This window comes from Buteo buteo, chromosome 12 (genome assembly GCF_964188355.1).
Source record: "Buteo buteo chromosome 12, bButBut1.hap1.1, whole genome shotgun sequence".
NCBI lineage: Eukaryota > Metazoa > Chordata > Aves > Accipitriformes > Accipitridae > Buteo > Buteo buteo.
Window position 1 is genome coordinate 29,592,727 of NC_134182.1, and position 17,896 is coordinate 29,610,622.

The following is a 17,896-nucleotide window of genomic DNA, read 5'->3' on the forward strand; positions in this document are numbered from 1 at the left end:
TCAAATGCAAATGGTAGAGTTAATAGGCAAGTTTAATCTTCTTGTTAATGTTTCAACACAAACAGAGCTGTGATGAAAGGTGATAAAAGTGATCTCCATCATTTTATTTTTTTTGTTAACTGGCTATTATATTCAACACTTTTCCCTCACTGTATGACTTGAAATCCTTAAGGCTCAGAACAACATGCTCTAAGAAATAGTTTGAATGAGAAAAGGATCTATAGAAGGTCAGCGAATTGGTTCCAGAACTGCTAGCCAAATAGAAGCAGATCAGACAAAAGAATAAGCAGCAAAAGAAGAGGATAAAAGGTCAGGTTTTATAGTTTAGGCACACTGTATGTGCCAATGAAAATTTTCAATTTTAGTGAAGGGATCTTTTTATCTGAGAGCAGTACCTTTTACACAGTACTGTTTTTACAGAGTGACTCTTTGCATGTTTTATACCAATCCATAGAATGTCTAAAGTACACATTTATCTTCTACTAAGCTGACTGGGACTCAAGCACTTCCTAAACTTTAAAGAGAAGCTTATCAGATATGCCTTCTGAATTGAAGAATAATGTGTAATTGTGCTTGCGTGAATTGTTGATTGGATGCACAGATTGACATTATGGCAGTTAAAATTTTCTTTTGTAGCTACTAAATAGCCAATGGACTTTCACTAGTAATGCTATACTTGCAAGAATCCATTGTAGGAACAGGTGAAGTGTACCTGTTCAGCCAAAGGAAATAAAATTACAACTAAATCCAGTAGCTCAGAAGCCTTGCTTTATCTGCCTGGTGCTTGCAGTGCAATCATGTCAGTGCAGGTAGGGAAGTAGTCATCTGAGAAAAGTAATGTTGCTGAACCTGAATAGTTTATTCATCATAGCGACCACTTCCCTGGAGAATATGAGCACAAAACCAGCCACAAAACCAACACTTTGAATAATAAACACCAATCACTTATCTAATTGCCCAGTAACTTATTCGTAATTAAAAAAGCTGAGACTTTTCTTTTTCAGTTGAAATGGTGACAACTTATACTAACCTTCAGTATTGACTCAGAGCAGATAGTGAGAATCTGGTGAAAAGCCCTGTTATAAACCAGAACATTGATGCTTTTCTCATGTGTCTGTGGCACTTGTCTCGTATCTTGTATCATATGAGTCAGGGGATAAATATCAATGACAGTTGAACCTGCACAAGGTGAGAGGAGTGAAAATATATACATATTGTGTAGAGTACCAGTTACTTTCCTTGGATATAAAAGGATTTTATGTAAACCATAGGGTTCATTTGAGTTCTTCTGAAGAGGATAAGGAATTTTGTCTGTTTCTTGAGAATACCTGTTCTCTAAATCAGAAAACATTCACACATGCTCCCCACAAAGCACCAGTTAAACAATGGCTAAGTGTTTACTTATCTTAACCACCTGCCTACCTTTGAGAGGACCGATACCCTGACTCCAAATCATTAGGAGCCATAAATCCCTCAGTTCCAGAGTGAGTTGGCATGGAATGGAATGAACCCAAATAAATAAAACTCTAATTTGCAGATATATCACTAAAATAAATTCTGCTATCCACTTTCTTAGAGATAAGGCAATTCTATCTGCAGGCAGCAATGATGTCTTTCCAGTACCTTCCTTCACAGAGCACTGCAGGTCTGAGTGGCGTTTTCCAGACACCTTCCAGTGCTCTCGGATCAGAAGGGTTGCAAAGACAGCGAGGCAGATGGGGACAACAAGACAAAAGAAAGGACATGGTTTTTACAAGGCAGGCTCACAAGCCAGACTACACATGCAGCCTCCTATTGCAGTTCCAGTATTACTACGGTTCTACCAGCAGAGGAGCAGCAGTCAGCAGTGAGTATGCAGCAAATGGTGACATTGCCTAATACTTGGCATAAGTCCAGGCATAGAGGCCAGCAGCTTGGAAAAAGGCACAGAAGGAAAGCTATGGCAATATTCAAATGAAGCATGAAGGTGAGCCGTGATTTATGGATGTTAGTGAACTAATAACTGAAAATCTCCTATGTAAAGCCAGGTACATAGCAATGAGAATTAATTCGCCCACATATAGCCTCAGTCTCTTGCCCTTTTCGGGGGCAAGGATGCATTCATTTAGCCTTTTAATGGAATCATTAGCAGAGTCCAGGACAAGATTTTTTACAGATATTTGGGCACTGCTCCAATCATTGTTTATAAGGGCAAAGTTACCTCATTTTGTCAAGGATTTATCCATGTAAAATCCCTACATTACTAAGCCTTGAAAATCTCACTAACTTGAATTTGAACTGAAGATTATATCTGTATCCTTTAGTGATTAAAAATCTTTAAAAACTAGACTCAGTAATATTCTTGGCATTTTTTAAATAAGACCAAGAAGCTGAAGTTTCTTAAGCTTCTCAGTGCTTACCAAATGCCTAAATACATATAACAATTTGTGGACTCTAGTCCAACATATATATTCAGGCTTCTAAAACAAGTTTATTGCCACAAAGATTCAGCAGAAACCGCCAAGTCACTGAAAACAAAATGTTTCACAATCATCTTCTCAGATTTGACAGGCTTTGCAAGCTTTGTGCCTTGTTTCTAATCCAAGGACAGAAAAAGCTGTCTCCAAAGACAATGACCTTATTTGCCTGGTATGTCTCAGGCCTCTGTAGCCCCAGAACAGGTTCAAAGCTGTTTTTTTTCAGTGACTATGTCTTTGGGGCAGATAAACCCTGCCAGTTTGCAGAGTCTCTGCCTTAGATACAGAAGGCTAACATCCCTAGTGACACCTGCGAAGCTCTGGTCCCTCGGAGGTTCCAGGCTCCCTGCTACAGAGTCAGGAAAAAGAGCCCAGAAACCTCAGGATGAGTTCCCACAATATTTTATTCTTGATCAATTGGACAGTGCACCAGTTGACACCACAGACTGTGGCGCTCCCTGTAGCTACTGAGTTAAATAAGGAGTTTGAATACACTTGTGAGGGCTCCACAGAGACTATACTTTGCTGCTTTGATCTCCAACTGGGAGGAGGGTGCTAGGGGAATAGTTAGGGGAAGATCAGCAGCTTAGTAGCTTTCAAGAAATGACAAGGCTACAGAACAAGATCTGTAGTTTAATTTTCTAAGGAAGGCTCACCTTGCCTTCAGAGAAGCCTTTTTCATTTCCTTTGGTTCCTGCTGTTAATTCCCATGCTGCATATTTTCATGCGTATTTCTATATTGAAATTAGCACCATATATAACAAGACCCACTTTAAAAGTGGTCTTAACGTGCAAATACCCTTACCTCCCAGTATTCTGTATGTCTTATATGCCTTATTCCTGTACTCAACTTCAGTTGTATGTAATCATAAAGGAAATTGCATTCTAGGAGAAGGAGCATGCTCTCACACATCAACTGCAGTAACATACCGGTGATAAGTGTGCCACAATCATTGTCAAATACTATGGCAAAGGTGTCCATCTCTCCAGGACTCCCTTGATTATCATGGAAGACCTGCAGCAGTGAAAGGGTCTGTATATCCCACACTCTAAAAATCTAGAGGGAGAAAGAGGGGAGAAAATCTAGTACTGTATTATGATTGGATTTTCAACTACTTTTTGTTTATATGACAGTAATATTATAGCCTCCAATGAAAATCACATTATGAAGCATGGTACATCCCAAAATAAGCAAGACAAATATCAATGGTATGTTTATCCTCACTTTACTAAGGATAAAAGGCACAGAAAGGCTGAGTTTTGTAATCTTGACCTGACAAGTCGACAGTTGAACCAGGTCTCCTGAGAATTGGTTCTACTTAATGACAAGATGACTCCATTGTGTGATACTTTTCAGTCACATACAGATAAATGCCAATAGTTTAAAAGCTTCTATTTGAACTGGACTATCAAATGGTGTGCAACAGTACAAAGATAAATTTCAGATGGTTCCAGATAAAGGAATTCCTGAAATGTTTGGCTAACAGCAGATGTTGGAGCAAATCAGGATCAGAACAGGCTGCAGAAAGATCATTTTTATGCATATATAGTTCTTACGCTCTCCATAAGCAAATGCTACTGATCACAGTTGGGGTACTATCCTGTAAGAAGCACTAGATATATTAGATATATTTGTTCTTACTTTCAGTTTCAACGGAAAATACATGACTTGCTTTAAACTCTAGAATTACTCATCAATAATTATATATTAGCAGAACTTATTCATCCTGCCTCATCAAAAGCTGTGTCGAACTTACTGCTATCCCATGCAAACCACTCTTAATCCTGCAAGAAATCATGATTTAATTTCTCAGATCCCATGGCTTTTAGTGCGGTGTATTTCCCTGCAAGATAATCTTACTATCCTCTCAAAAGTTATTCTGTTATCACATCTGCCTGCAGTTCTTACTCAACTGTCAAAACCGTGGTGAGTTTTATATAGGCATTTGTGCAAGTTATTTGTATTCATTCAATTGTGTTATTAAAAGGTGGGGCTGCATTTTTAACTGGCAGTGTAACACAAAGACACATGTTGGTACAATGCTCCCATCAGTACTGGGAGTGTCGTGGGCGTTGACAAAAGTTGAATCTTTGGATGAAATGCTCCATTTAATGTAAGTCCCTAAAACACATCAGGACAAACCCATGAAATACTCAAATGAACTTGATAACTGAGCTGCATCACAGACAGAAATTTTACATGAATAATTCTGCTTCCTGTGATACAGTCCCTGGAGGTCTTCCTCTCTCAGCTGTTCCTTATTCTTAACTTTGTCACTCAGTTGAGATCTCAGTGGCTTTTTTTAGGTGATCTTGATGCAGTTAGTCAAATTCTAACTTCATAGTCTTGGCCAGGAAGCATGAAGCAGCCAGCCTGCCCTGACTGTGGCTGGGCTGCTGTTTCTCTAAGAGAGCAATAATTTGGGGAGATCTGATGAATTAAAAAAAAGAAAAATCCTAGGAAAACTCCTAGGGTAATCCACTGCCATTTCTTTGATTCATCCCAGGATCTCCTGTTTGGTGACAAACATTATGGTAAAGGTAGGTCCAAGTCCAAAGATATCTGCAGCAAACAGCTTGGGTGCAGATTCTTGTGTTATATTCCTGAAAACCTACTTAATTCACCCACAGGTAAAAGCAGCTGTGTTGATATATTAACTTGCCCATGGTGGGAAGACCATCCGGTAAGCCTCTTGAAACCGGCCTGAACATCTGTCCCTAAGAGATGAGCATTGTAACAGAAAAAGAAGCAAGCAGACCTGGGACAGCGTGACTGGAAGTTCATTTTGAAATGACTGGTTTTTTTTTTTCTGACTGATTTATTAGACAGTACAATGACTGGCACCTTAGAAAAACTTAAGAGAGATTAGCCAGAACAAAGAATGTAGAGCTCTGTTGGCACTTTTATATAATTTCATAAAAGTTTTAATGACATAAGCTACTTGCTAAGGCCATTAACAAGTTATGCCCCAGGAAATGACTTACAGCCAGTCTTATATCAGAAGTGCTAGAAACTACTATCTGATGCGTAACTCAAATTCAGCAGTCAGAGTGCTATTGACCTAGAAATGCTAGTGACTGGTAGAAAAAAAGATGGATTAAATTATCATTAAAGACATTTGATTTGCAAAGTAATTCCTTTTAGCTTATCTTGCCTAACACCAAACTAGAAATCTGACAGGAAGAACTCTGAGATAAAAACAAGAACAGTCTGTCAACTTCATAAAGAAAACAACTACAATCAAATTCACTGCTGACAACTCAGAAAATTCAGTTCTGTAATATTACTCACCTTTTAATACAAAGATATTTGAAAACCTAAAACAGCCCTGAGAAATACTTTCTCTGCAAATTTGGGATTAGATAATTTAATGTCTGCTGAGTACCACTTGTATCATCCATTTGATCACATAAATGCTTAAATTTTTTTCTTTTTTTTTTTCAATGTAACTATTTCAGGAAAAATTTTCATTTTACACCTACAAACAGAGAAAGTAAGTGGTTTCCCAAATGACATACAGCAAATCACAGGCTGAAACATAACCCACAAAATTTGACTATTTCGGCTTTCCTCACCATAGCCTATTCCCTTCTTAATTTTGTTATTTTTCTGTTGAATAAAGCATGTGCCCATTACAATTCACAGGCATTATGTCATGTCCTTGAAAATACTTTTGATAATGAGGAAGACTTCACTTGTACATATGTTCATGTTACGAAAAGTTGATTGCAATTGCCAGGAATTATTTCTTCCAAAGACACACACTATACAATTGAGAATGAATGTTTGTTTCTCTGGATGTTATAAAATGTTGAAGTGTCTCTCTTTTTTTTCACTTAAAAGAGGATCTCAGCATAGAAAAAACACTGTTGCCCAAAAAACCCCCAAACCACCAAACCAAATAGAAGACTGTTCACTGCATGCAGAATAAAAATAAGTGAGACAGGAGATACACAGATTTTGAGATTATTGGAATTTCCTTCAGTAACCTGATTTTAAAGGAAGTTACAGTGGATCCAGCAAAATTCTGAAAAGGGAAGAAAAGAAACAGATACATAAATCAGTGTTTAAACAGATCACATTTGGCACCAGAGAGAAGTTCACAGATAAGTGTTTCAGAATTTTAAGTAGAAGAAAATTGCTCCTGAATATTTTGTTTGTTTTCAGGAAAACTCAAAAGGAAAAGGCTCTAAAAAACTTCTGACAGAAACTAAGTTTTCTCTGAGACAGTACTGAGTCAGAAGAACCATGTCCATCATATTCCTCTGATAGACTTCTGATTATACTTCAGAAGTTTACTCAAGACATGCAATTTCTAAAGCATACAAAAAGAGAAATAGGCAGTGAGAAGGCTTGAAAAAGGAAATCTGGTTGAATAGAAAAAAAATGATGAAACTGTTCATACAGCTGACAGTAGACCAGCAAAAATAGAAAGAAGAATTGGTGATGAAAGTTGAGAAATTTAGGGCAATGTTGCAGGTAGAACTCTAGAGCTCAATTCTGGCACAGTCACAATTACAGCATGTAAAAACAGCTGTAAGAGCTGAAGATTAATCAGAAGCAGGTATCTTCGGAGATACTCTAGTCAGGTGAAAAGAGTAAGTCACTGAACAGGCATATAATGACCTTTCCATAAACATCACCCTGATCTGTTACAAAGTTAGTGAAATTATACAAAACAAAACTAAAGACTGACAATTCTAATAAACTCATGGACTATTCAAGTTAAATTGGCCAACAATTGAAACATGACTTTGACATTTTATCAAAGCAATGAGAAGATTATTTTACAGCACAAGTGAATATAAGGAAGAGCCTCTTGCACTGTTTCTTGCTGCTTGTTCAGCTATTAAGGCCAGTACCACATGAAGAAAATGCAGTCACTTAAAGTGACAACAAACACCTGGACACATCACAGCATTCATAAATCTCTTCCCTTCCTTCCGGCCTTCTTCCTTTCCCAGCCCGTGGGCAGGGATGGGGAGTTTACATAAACCACTGTTCCACACGAGTAACTCCCACACAAGGCATCATCAGTGTGGCCGCAAGGTATAATGTCGCTGCTGTTCATCTGCATCAGCACACATGACTGTGCATGAATTCATGCACAAAGAGTGGCAACAAATGGCAAGCTTATTTAGAAATTAGGAGGTGACTAGGGGGAGTTGCTTTAGGAATGTTTTGTTAATAGTAACTTAACTGTTCTACGTACTTATTGAAGAACTTCCCACAGCAGCCTGACAAATGCCAGGAATCCCTGAAGCCCTCTGAAAACATATTCTTTATGGCAAAATGCTTCTAGACTGTGTCTTCTGAAATCACAGAATATAGACTATATACAAGCAAACATAACACATTAGGGAGGAGAAGGACTGTAGAGAGAAGGAGCTGCAAGTGTTTTATGGAAATAATCTCTTCCCTTCTTCCTGCTGTTTCCACCTTACAGGAAAAGCTGAGCTATACTTACAGCAACATCATATCTACAACACTGGCTTACATTAATGAAAAAACTTGTTGGTTCAGTTTGGGTGCTAGCAGAACTGGACTTGATCCACAGATACACCTTTTTTAAGAGTTAGCAGAGCAGGGATTCTTGCCTGTATTCCCCCATTGTAGCCAGCCCCCTTCATGCAGTCAGTAATAGGCACAGAGGGGCATTCAAGGAATGCACGCTGCCTCGCTTTCCTGTCTCAGCTGCAACAGCTTCAGCAAACTACTCTGTTATCCTCTCCAGGACTGCAGTCTTGATCAATTCCCTCTGTTCTGGGGTGCTCTTCTTGTGTCTTTCATTTTTCAACCCAATGGCAAAACCACATAGTTACAGGTGGAATTTCCACAGACACTAAGCAACATTGGGAATCAAATCCCTCCAGTATTCAGTGGGAGTTCTTGCCAAAGCCTTAAAAAATTTAAATTTGTATATTTGCATACATAAACACTTTTCTCTCAAGCACCACCTTCCTTCAAGCCCTAAAACTCAGAACATAGAAAAAAGCCGGAACTGTTGTTTCCATTGGGTCTAAAGCCTATTTTATGACCATGTAAAAACACCCCTCTCTTCTATTTTTCTTAATATACACACAGAGACAGACAAAGAGAAAAAGATTCATCTTACCAACTAAAATGGGAACAGCAGAGGGAGACAGAACAAAGATGGGATATAGGGCAAGACTAAATTGATAAATAAATATTTTGCATGCTCTCAGTACAATAAAGCTCAGGCTCGGAACACTTATCTCCTCCTGGATTGTTATGAGGAGGCCACTGTGGAAACATGCTTTAACTTTGGAAGAAGTGAATCCTCTTCTGCCCCTTTCTGTCTGTAATTAACTGAGATAGAAAAGGACTAAAGAGGTCCAGGATTTGCTGACAATCCCTCTCCTCCTGCCGAAAGATAATCCCTTCAAATTACTGCTAGTTAAGAATAAGAAAGTGACCTTAAAACACTGCTCTAAAGAAATTATCTCAACAACTCTCAAGAGAAAACAGTAACTTCCTTCTAGTGCTTCCAAACTCTCGCATCCTGCTGATACTTTCTGTAAGTTAAGGAAAATTTGTTTTTTGAAAAAGACAACTTTCCTCAGTTTTACAGAATGGTGTTGCTGCAAGTCTTTAAAACAATTTATGAAAAAATACTTGTGCATGAAAATCCAAAATCCAACCAATCTTGCAGCAGAAGGAAGTTGCACTAGCCACAGCATTCACTGTAGCCATAGACAGGAAGAGTAAGCAACAATTAAAGTTGATTTTCTGTTGAAGTGTTTAGTTTATCTGCCCCCTATTTGCTACACTGTTCAACTGTTTCAGGGGGTCATGGAAGGCTCCAAGGTCTACATGAAAAAAATTCACAAATTCATACAGAACATCTGAGCCCTCAAAGACAAAAATCAGCAGGCATGAAGGAGAGGTCAAACTGCAGTTCTGCTTGTTGTGTTATTTAATAGAGTAAGTTATCTGCAGAGAGTGCCATTGTGTGTCTTGTGATCCCTGAAGGTGATCCTGCAAAGTACTACAACTCCCTGTAGTTATTAGAAGACTTAGGAACAAATTGATGTCAATGGGATTACTTCTGAGGCTAAGGCAAGGAGGATTTAGCTCTAAGCATATTAATGCAATGTGGTGCAGCAGATGGTACTGTAACTAGTGCCTTATTGAGACAGTAATTTGGCAAAGTTCAAAATTATGAACATTTCAAATCACTTCCTCAGCTAGTACCATTAACCTGGTAATATATAAGGTTACTTTCCTTTTCCCAAACGTGGACGAATGCTGGAAAGAAATCAAACTGGGTTATGTGCAATAGTGAGTCTAATTGTATAGTAATGAGCCTGCAGGATATTTACTGGGTGCTATGCAATGACTGAGAGTCTATAAAGGCTCTGTATGTCTGTCTCTGCAGTGTGTCCTGACGATAGACCTACCTGACCCCTAATGCAAAGATAAAGTAACCCTCAACACTTCTGGAGAACAGTTTCAATGGACATTTAGATGGTGTGTGGGTCAGAAATATGAAGCTAGAGTTGTAGGACAGAGGTGACTGCCCAATGAACACCTGGATCAGAAGAGCTCGAGAACCAGTCAGGTTCCTCTTGGCAATCTTCAGCCAATCTTAGAATGATGCTCTCGCCTTAGACATAGTGTTTGAAGTAAATTTCAGGTATACAACACTTCATTTACATTTTGAAGATGTCCTTTTTCTTCATTCCCCCATATCAAAATAAGCAACCAGAAAACTACAGGTCTGGAAATTTATTTTTAATATATCTTAAACCCTAGATCTCAGTTTTCTGGTAGAAGAACTATAGAAATCAGCACAGGCTGAACGAATATGGATCTTGCTCTGTTTCCATCTGCAGCAAATACAGACTATTTAATACTTTAATGATCAAGTACTTGCCCAGAAACAGAATATCTAATGGATCATTTCCTTCATGTATACTGAGAATACAAGAGGACAATCCATTCATGAAGAAAATTTGTGCAATCTCAGATGTGCTGAGAAACAAAACGTCATTTTGCAAAGATGCAACCATAGCTAGGACATATATTTTCCTCAGACAGTCTAGCTGCATGCTGGTTGTAAGCATGAATGTATATTATACACCATATATGTCTAAGAACTAGAGAAGGAAAATGTACATATGAGCTATACATTTAAAATTTGTTCTAATCCCTTTTACTTTTTCACAGAATCACAGAAGGGTTGAGGTTGGAAGGGACCTCTGGAGGTCAACTTGTCTAACCCCACTGCTAAAGCAGGGCCACCTAAAGCAGGCTGCCCAGGACCATGTCCAGATGGATTTGGAATATCTGCAAGGATGGAGACACCTGAGCACCTCTCTGGGCAACCTGTGCCAGTGCTTGGTTTCCCTCACAGTAAAAGAAGTGTTTTCTGATGTTCAGACAGAACCTCCTGTGTTTCAGTTTTCATTGCCTCTGGTTCTGTCAGTGGGCACCACTGAAAAGAGCCCAGCACTATCTTCTTTACATCCTCTGTTCTGATATTTATATAGATTGATGAGATCTCCTTCAAGTCTTCTCTTCTGTAGGCCAATTTTGTAGGTTTTTTTGCAGACTACCCAAGTGATAAAGTAATTTGAATAATGGAAAATGGGACAGGAAATAACAGAGAATTGGGTAAGTTACATGAAAAGTCCAAAGAAGAATACTCAATGTTCTGGAAGGATTATGCAATATAAGAGGAGAATAAAATTCTTACTATCTGGGAGGAGCAAATAAACCAAAGAGAATAAGAGCATAGCAGCAAGGGAAGGATTAACTTTGACTTTCAAAGCAGTATACCAAAAATGCATCTGATATAGATGTGGCCACATAATTTCTGTGAAGGATGGCTGGAGCAGATTTCCCAAATGCCTCTTTTTCAAATTATCTAGATTAAATTCAATATTGTTGATATACAGTACATTCCAGTAAGAGCCACGATTAGCAATGGTTTGACATAAATTAAACATTGTGCTTCCAGCTCAGCTGCTCTCATTTTTCGGGAAGACAAATGACTGTATTATAAATATATCCTTAAAACAATGTCATGTGCTTTCACAATAGGTTAGATAAACATCCACACTGACCTACACAGGCCTGCTCAGTTCCAGACAGGCAAAAGACATTTATGACTTCCCACTGGGATGTTGCACAGCCAGTTTGCCATTAAGCAAATCTGGAGAGAGAGGATTGGAGACTGATAACATTAAGGTTTGAGTCAGAAAATACAAAAATTAATAACATATCTTACCTCCCTTTATCCTCCCTGAAACACTGAAAATCAGCCCTTGGGTTCTGTAAGAATAAAACTAACTTATATATAACAGAGTTAATTTAGTATGGGCAACTTTCAGCAAGAAAGTGTTTACGTGCTTGCATCAAGTTGGCTGCATCAGATTTTGAAGGAATTATGAATGGAATGAAACTCTGCCATGCCCCAGAATGGAGATGTGAGAAATCACCCTGTTTGTTACACTACTCTCCTACCATGTGTAAATGTGTGTATTGCTCTTTCAGTATTAGCTGCCAAAAAAGAAATTACTTTTAAAGAGAAAAAGACCAAAGAACATTCCATTCACTGATGTAAAACAAAGGTTTTGTGTTGTTTACAAATGATACTGTACAGTGGTATAAAGGCTGGGAATATACTCCCTACCCTAGCACTGCTGATCATCAAACAAAACTGAGATTGTTTTTATGCATTGAAGCCTGTAGGCTCAAATCTTGCTCACCTGACTCACTTAAGTGGTCTAATTCAACCAAACCCACTACTGGAGGTGTTCTAGTAAAATCAGTGGAACAACTGGTGTAGCAAATTTTGGCTTACTGACTTCCATTGACAATTCAAGAAGTCTCCACTGTTGTAGTTGTGAATCCCCGCTCCACGCTAAGTGAGAGAGCAAGCGGTTATCACTGCTTCACAGCCTTTCAGTACAAGGACTATGCAGTCTGGTCTCGTCTCTGTCATTGGCCTTAATCTTCTTGTTTCTAAAGAGCATCATGAGCGTAAGATCATCTTTCAGATAACGACCTGCTTCCTGCCACATCTCCAGGCATAATAGCCCCTGTCCCCGTGAGTGGGGTTTTTTTCTTGATGCTTCCTGAATGCATTCAATGAGTTCTGTAATATGAAAAAATGAGGTAATAAATGCTTCAAGCTGCAGGATAAGAATAAGAATGGGCAAACTAACTATAGAGAGGAAGGAGCAATGAAGGGCTGAGTGACATGAAGGAGAGGAAAAAAACAAACACAGCAGAGATTTCCTATGCAGCATTCTTCTATCTAGGCTGGAGTGTCAGGTCAGTTTTCCATATTTCTCTACCCCACAGATTGCTCTCATACTACCATGCACCCTGTAGAACTACTTCTTCAGCTGATTGGGCCCATTTTTAAAAAAAGCTAGCAATTTCTATTAAATTACAGTATCGATATTTGTAGAAAAATGCTGTAGTGCCAATGTAGTAACCAGGCAGATCAAGTACCTTTATACAGGACAGTCTTGCCTTGCCTGGCTTGAAACATCCAACTCATGTCATGGTTCATTGTCTATCTAGTGTATCCTGAAGCATTCAAGGATGCTGCTTAGCTGTAATTCCAAGTCCAAAGATAGCACTTTTTAAAGGACTTGCATATTCTACCAGCATTTCTCTTCAATAAAAAAGATACTGTTTAAGTGCTTGAATAAGCCGTATTATTTTACTTTGTACTCCCTCAGACCTAAGAGAAAAGGTGTAAAATAGTTGTAACAGTGGGAAATACATCATTCATTCCTCTTTTTTTAACTCCTAAATGATACGTATCAATGAAATTACAGATCAAGAGAATAGGCTGTTGCAGCTATTCTGGAAAAAGTGCTTCCTGAAAACTGGGTTAGTGGCTTCTGCAGGATAATTCCAATTAAAGAGCTATGTACATTTGTATTTACAGTTAAATACATACACTTTCACTTTCATGCCAATAACTTAATCTATGACTTCAACGTGCTGACACTTTAGCAAAGAGTCCATGTTTTATGTGAAAACCCGAGTCTGTATTTTGGTGCAATGACACAAAAGACAAGTTAATACCTTCAGACAAATTTAACAGTACTTCCTTTTTGGAAATATTTTCAACCAAAACATAAGTCAAGACAGACACACTGTAAGTCTAGTTGTGATGAATGTGGTTCCTGATGGTCTGTGGTATATAATTTTACACAGAGAATAGTTTGTGTTTGTGGGAAATCTCAACACAAGATTTGGAACATGTTCCTGTTATTTGGAACCTGTTCCTGTGATTAGGAACAAATAGATCACATTGATATTTCAGAACTCCTGGTAAATTCACTTAACTGAACAGCTGAAGAAAAAGACATGGCTGTGGACTACAACTGTAATTGCACCTATGCACACTGTTACCTTTAAGGTCTTCACAACCTGGAATATCAGGAACAAATTTATTTCCAGGAATATTACATTCTGAAGCAAGTCCAGCAGCACAGAATTATGACAATCTCTGTCTGTGCCCTCCCCTCTTCCTCAGTGTCACTACTATGGAAATACTAATTCATATGACTAAAGGACATAACAAAATTATTTGCAGATCTATGGATCTGCCTAATTTGTAGATATTCTTATGTTATTAAACCAAGAAAGTTCAACTTTTGTGATAAGAGAATACAATATATAGATAATTTTTTAATAACTGCCTGACAGCAGTTTACTAATAATTTGTTCCATCAAGAAATCCTTATAATATTGGAGCAGACAAAGTGCTCATGTGCTGGACTAGTTTAAGGAATCTTCATTTTCTTAAATCGAACCATCATTTGAATTCAAATTCCAAAATAGTTTCTTAATTGTTGTCATAATACTAAGTTTGTTTTGTTATTACTGGCTCAGGGCAATCTGTTTTCAGTTAAATTAAGTATCATGGAAGGTTTCTTCAATGTTTTTCAGAAAGCTGTATTGCACACTGGCAAAAATGCCCCCATGTGAATAAAGAAGTCTTCTCAAAACAATTCACGTGAATTCCAAGTTTCAGTGCAATGTGTCCTGGGCTTGTCTGCCACCAAATACAGTACTGATTTTTGACACCCAAGTGAGGGCACCCTCTCTGCCGATCTATTGAGGTCTACCACAAAAAAGCCCCAAAGTTCTGCAAGAAGACAACACTGCTCAGACAGCAGATATTTCCTATCCTGACAAGCAGAACTGATCTAGGGAAGAATAAGGAACACCTTTGATATTGTTTTTCTTTCACTGATGCTATTTGTATTTGACTGATGCTCATTTTACATCATGTCATGATTCTAGAAAGATGTAAGATCTAGTGACTAATTCAGCACTGGCAGTGACTATTTTTCTCCTTGCAAACCAAGGAGCCATGCACATACATTTCAGATTTTGGCATCAGCTCTCCTTTTAGAAGAGATTGAAGAAATATCCAGACTTATCTCCAGCTGTGTATGCATTATATTGTATAACACCACTTTGACTGGTTTGTTGTTTCTTGAAGAACATCCATATCAAGATCATCCATATGAATTTTATTATAGTAGAGCTGTACTTCTGATTTTTATACTTAGTTTACAGCACTAGATTAATTAATATTTCCTTTAAGATTACCTTACATACAGGGGGACTGACAGAAACAAGACTGATTTCAAAAGTGCAAGCCACAGATTTTTTTTGTTTTACCACAGGAGGTGCTGAGAGAACAATGTCTATATCTAAGCTTGACCAGAGTACTCGGGTCAAGTGCCACAATGGTACAATGTAGATTTTACCATTATATCTGAACTGTGCAGTACACTGAAACAATAGTGTGATGCAGTTCAACCCAGAGCCCTTGGTCCTTGATAATCTGGATGGGAACCTGGACAAACAGTGCTGAGAATCTCTGTTCATGCCTAGGTTCATTTCAGTGGAGATAACTGTGCTGGGATGTAGGAGGCAAGAGAATGGTGTGCGTATCAGTCCTTACACTAACGCTTAGTGGGGATGCAGCCAAGTTTTGCACCAGGATGAGAGAGCTGGACAGAATTATTGAAATTCACAGTTTAGACTCAGCCTGCAATTATGAGCTATGATAATGAAGACTGCAGTGCTTAAGAATCTGATTTAAAGAAAATAATCCACATAGTACTCACGTTTTACTTTTCAGCAAAGTAATGTCAATACACAGTGTAGCAAGGCGTATGTTAAAACAATTGCCAGTCAAATTCTCCAGTTCATTCAGGAGGTGGATTGCACATTTATCATAATAAATAAAGGTTAAAATATACTTTGCTGAATGAATATAACTTATGCAGTTTCTGCAGTATTTTTAATCCATGTTTATGTGATTAGTAATTTATGGAATTAGAGACTTTCAGCTTCTGTATCATTTAGTGGGATTAAGCACGGGTTCACTGCAAATAGAGATTAGAAAGGTGGGGGTTTTAAGTAGACTGTCTGAGGCAGTAAACCTCCTTATACTAGAGATCTGCATTTACTAAGAGCTGCCTAAACCTGTTATAACACCCAACCATTCCAGAGCTCTGCTCCACACTTTTCCTCCTTCCCTCTGTCCGTCCCTCCACTACCACATACACACGGGACTTCTTTGTAGACACAAGTGACCTGCTGAGTAATCTGTACTTTTGGAATCATCTAACTCACAAAGATAAGTCATGTGAACAGACTTGGGCAGTGTCAGAAAAGGTTGACTGAAATCCAGTCAGACCATCCAGCAACAGATGAAAAGCAAGCAGAACAGTCTCCTAAAATAAAGCACATGCATCTTAAAAATAACTTGAACAAAACAAGCATTGTATAGGTCTAATTGATCCTTGGCATGTTCAACAGTTGGACTTGCAGATAATCAGACTGCTTTTTTTTTTTAAAATATTGCAAGTCATCACAGATCAAATAGGTTAAACTGTTATGTAGTCATATTTCCTAATAAAAAGACTAACTCATGGAATCGAAATTAAAATCAGACTTCAGAAGCAAAAACTGCAGCCACAGAAAACACCTGAAATGCTTGCAGTGATCAACCAATTGCTTGCACACAGTGCAAATAAAACATGCTAAAAGGCCTTACAACAAAAAGGCAACAACGTACTTCCTCATTTAAGTTATGACACTGGCACAATCTCCCTCAGTGCATAATACTGACCCTTGTGTTAAAAATCTTTCACTTATTTCTATTTACAGTTTTTGACATACGGTTAAAGAGAAGGTCTTAAAAATGAGCATAATACAAAATATTTTATTTATATCTTTCCTAAACTCCTTGGATAACTTCAATATTGCCTTTAATCTAGCATGCAGTTACAAGTAACTTACTGGTTCTGAAGAACACTTGCACTTCAGAAACAAAGAAGACAACCCTTTTGCTTTATGGAGTTTTAGTTTTTGATGTCAGGTCTGCATGATCATACTATTCTCTTCACAAAGACATTTGGTTTGTATCATGGCCATTGTGTTGCATGAAATTTTCTTTTGATACTTCCTTGACACACTGATGCCTCCCTCTCCTTCTCCTGGGTGCCACTCTTTGTTTTCCATGCTCTGGGATGTTAAGACTGTTAGAGCTAATAGTCTTGTAAACTGGCTCTTCCACTGTAATACAAAAACCCTGTGATTTCTGTTTTTTTGCACTAGTGCTGTTAAACCATGGTGTAGGATTGGTTCACTTTTACATTTCTGTATAAACTAAGGCATACATTAATGTTCTGTAGTATGGACCTAAGGCTAATACCATCAACTGAATCCCCTAGTACTATTGTAAAAAATGTGTAACATTTGTTGTATCTTTAAAACCATTCACTGGAGTTTTTCCACCCCCTAACTAACTCAGCCATTGCTTCTTCAGACTGCAAACCCTTGCTGCAGCACAAGTCTGAAACCAAAAGCCAATATGATCCCTTACTTTTGAACTCTGTAGTGTAAATCAATTACATATGGGCTGTGGAGATATTCTTGTGAGTACATTTGTGTATGGCTTTTCAGTCTTAAAAGTCCTTTGAGGTCAAATGAGGGCAAAGCAAGGTAGTAATATTCTTTGTTTGAATCCTTGTTTTAAAACATTCTTACACTTTGTTAATATAGAAAGTTAATACTATATAGAAAACATAACAAAGAAAACTGACTACCAAAAGGCTGACTATTTGATTTCCTTAAATACAGTCAGAAAGAATATGCTTTCTAGCTTTCTGCCCCCATGGATATTAGTCCCTGGGAATGCAGCTCACATAATATCTTAAAAGCCATCTATCCAACATTAAGTCTTGTTGTTCTTCATAAAGTAACATGTAACAGATCATAAGAAATTACATGTTACAATTCTCGGGAGTCAAAGCCAGAAGTTAAGTGCAATTTATGCAATCTAACTTAAACAAGAAAACAGTCTGGGAAATTTTTTTCACTAAAAGGTTCCTAAATATATTTCACAGGAATATCCCCTGTTCCC

At 38.0% G+C, this 17,896-nt stretch overlaps 1 protein-coding gene across 1 annotated transcript in view; it reads right to left on the minus strand.

Annotated features, from left to right (window-relative positions):
* Window positions 1–17,896, minus strand: part of WDR64 (WD repeat domain 64) — a 78,386-nt gene that overhangs the window by 22,939 nt on the left and 37,551 nt on the right. Inside the window, exons 12-13 of the mRNA XM_075042045.1 lie at window positions 3,387–3,513; window positions 1,031–1,179 (exon numbers count right to left, since the gene is read on the minus strand). Coding sequence (XP_074898146.1) covers window positions 1,031–1,179; window positions 3,387–3,513 — 276 coding nt within the window. The remainder of the gene's footprint in view (window positions 1–1,030; window positions 1,180–3,386; window positions 3,514–17,896) is intronic.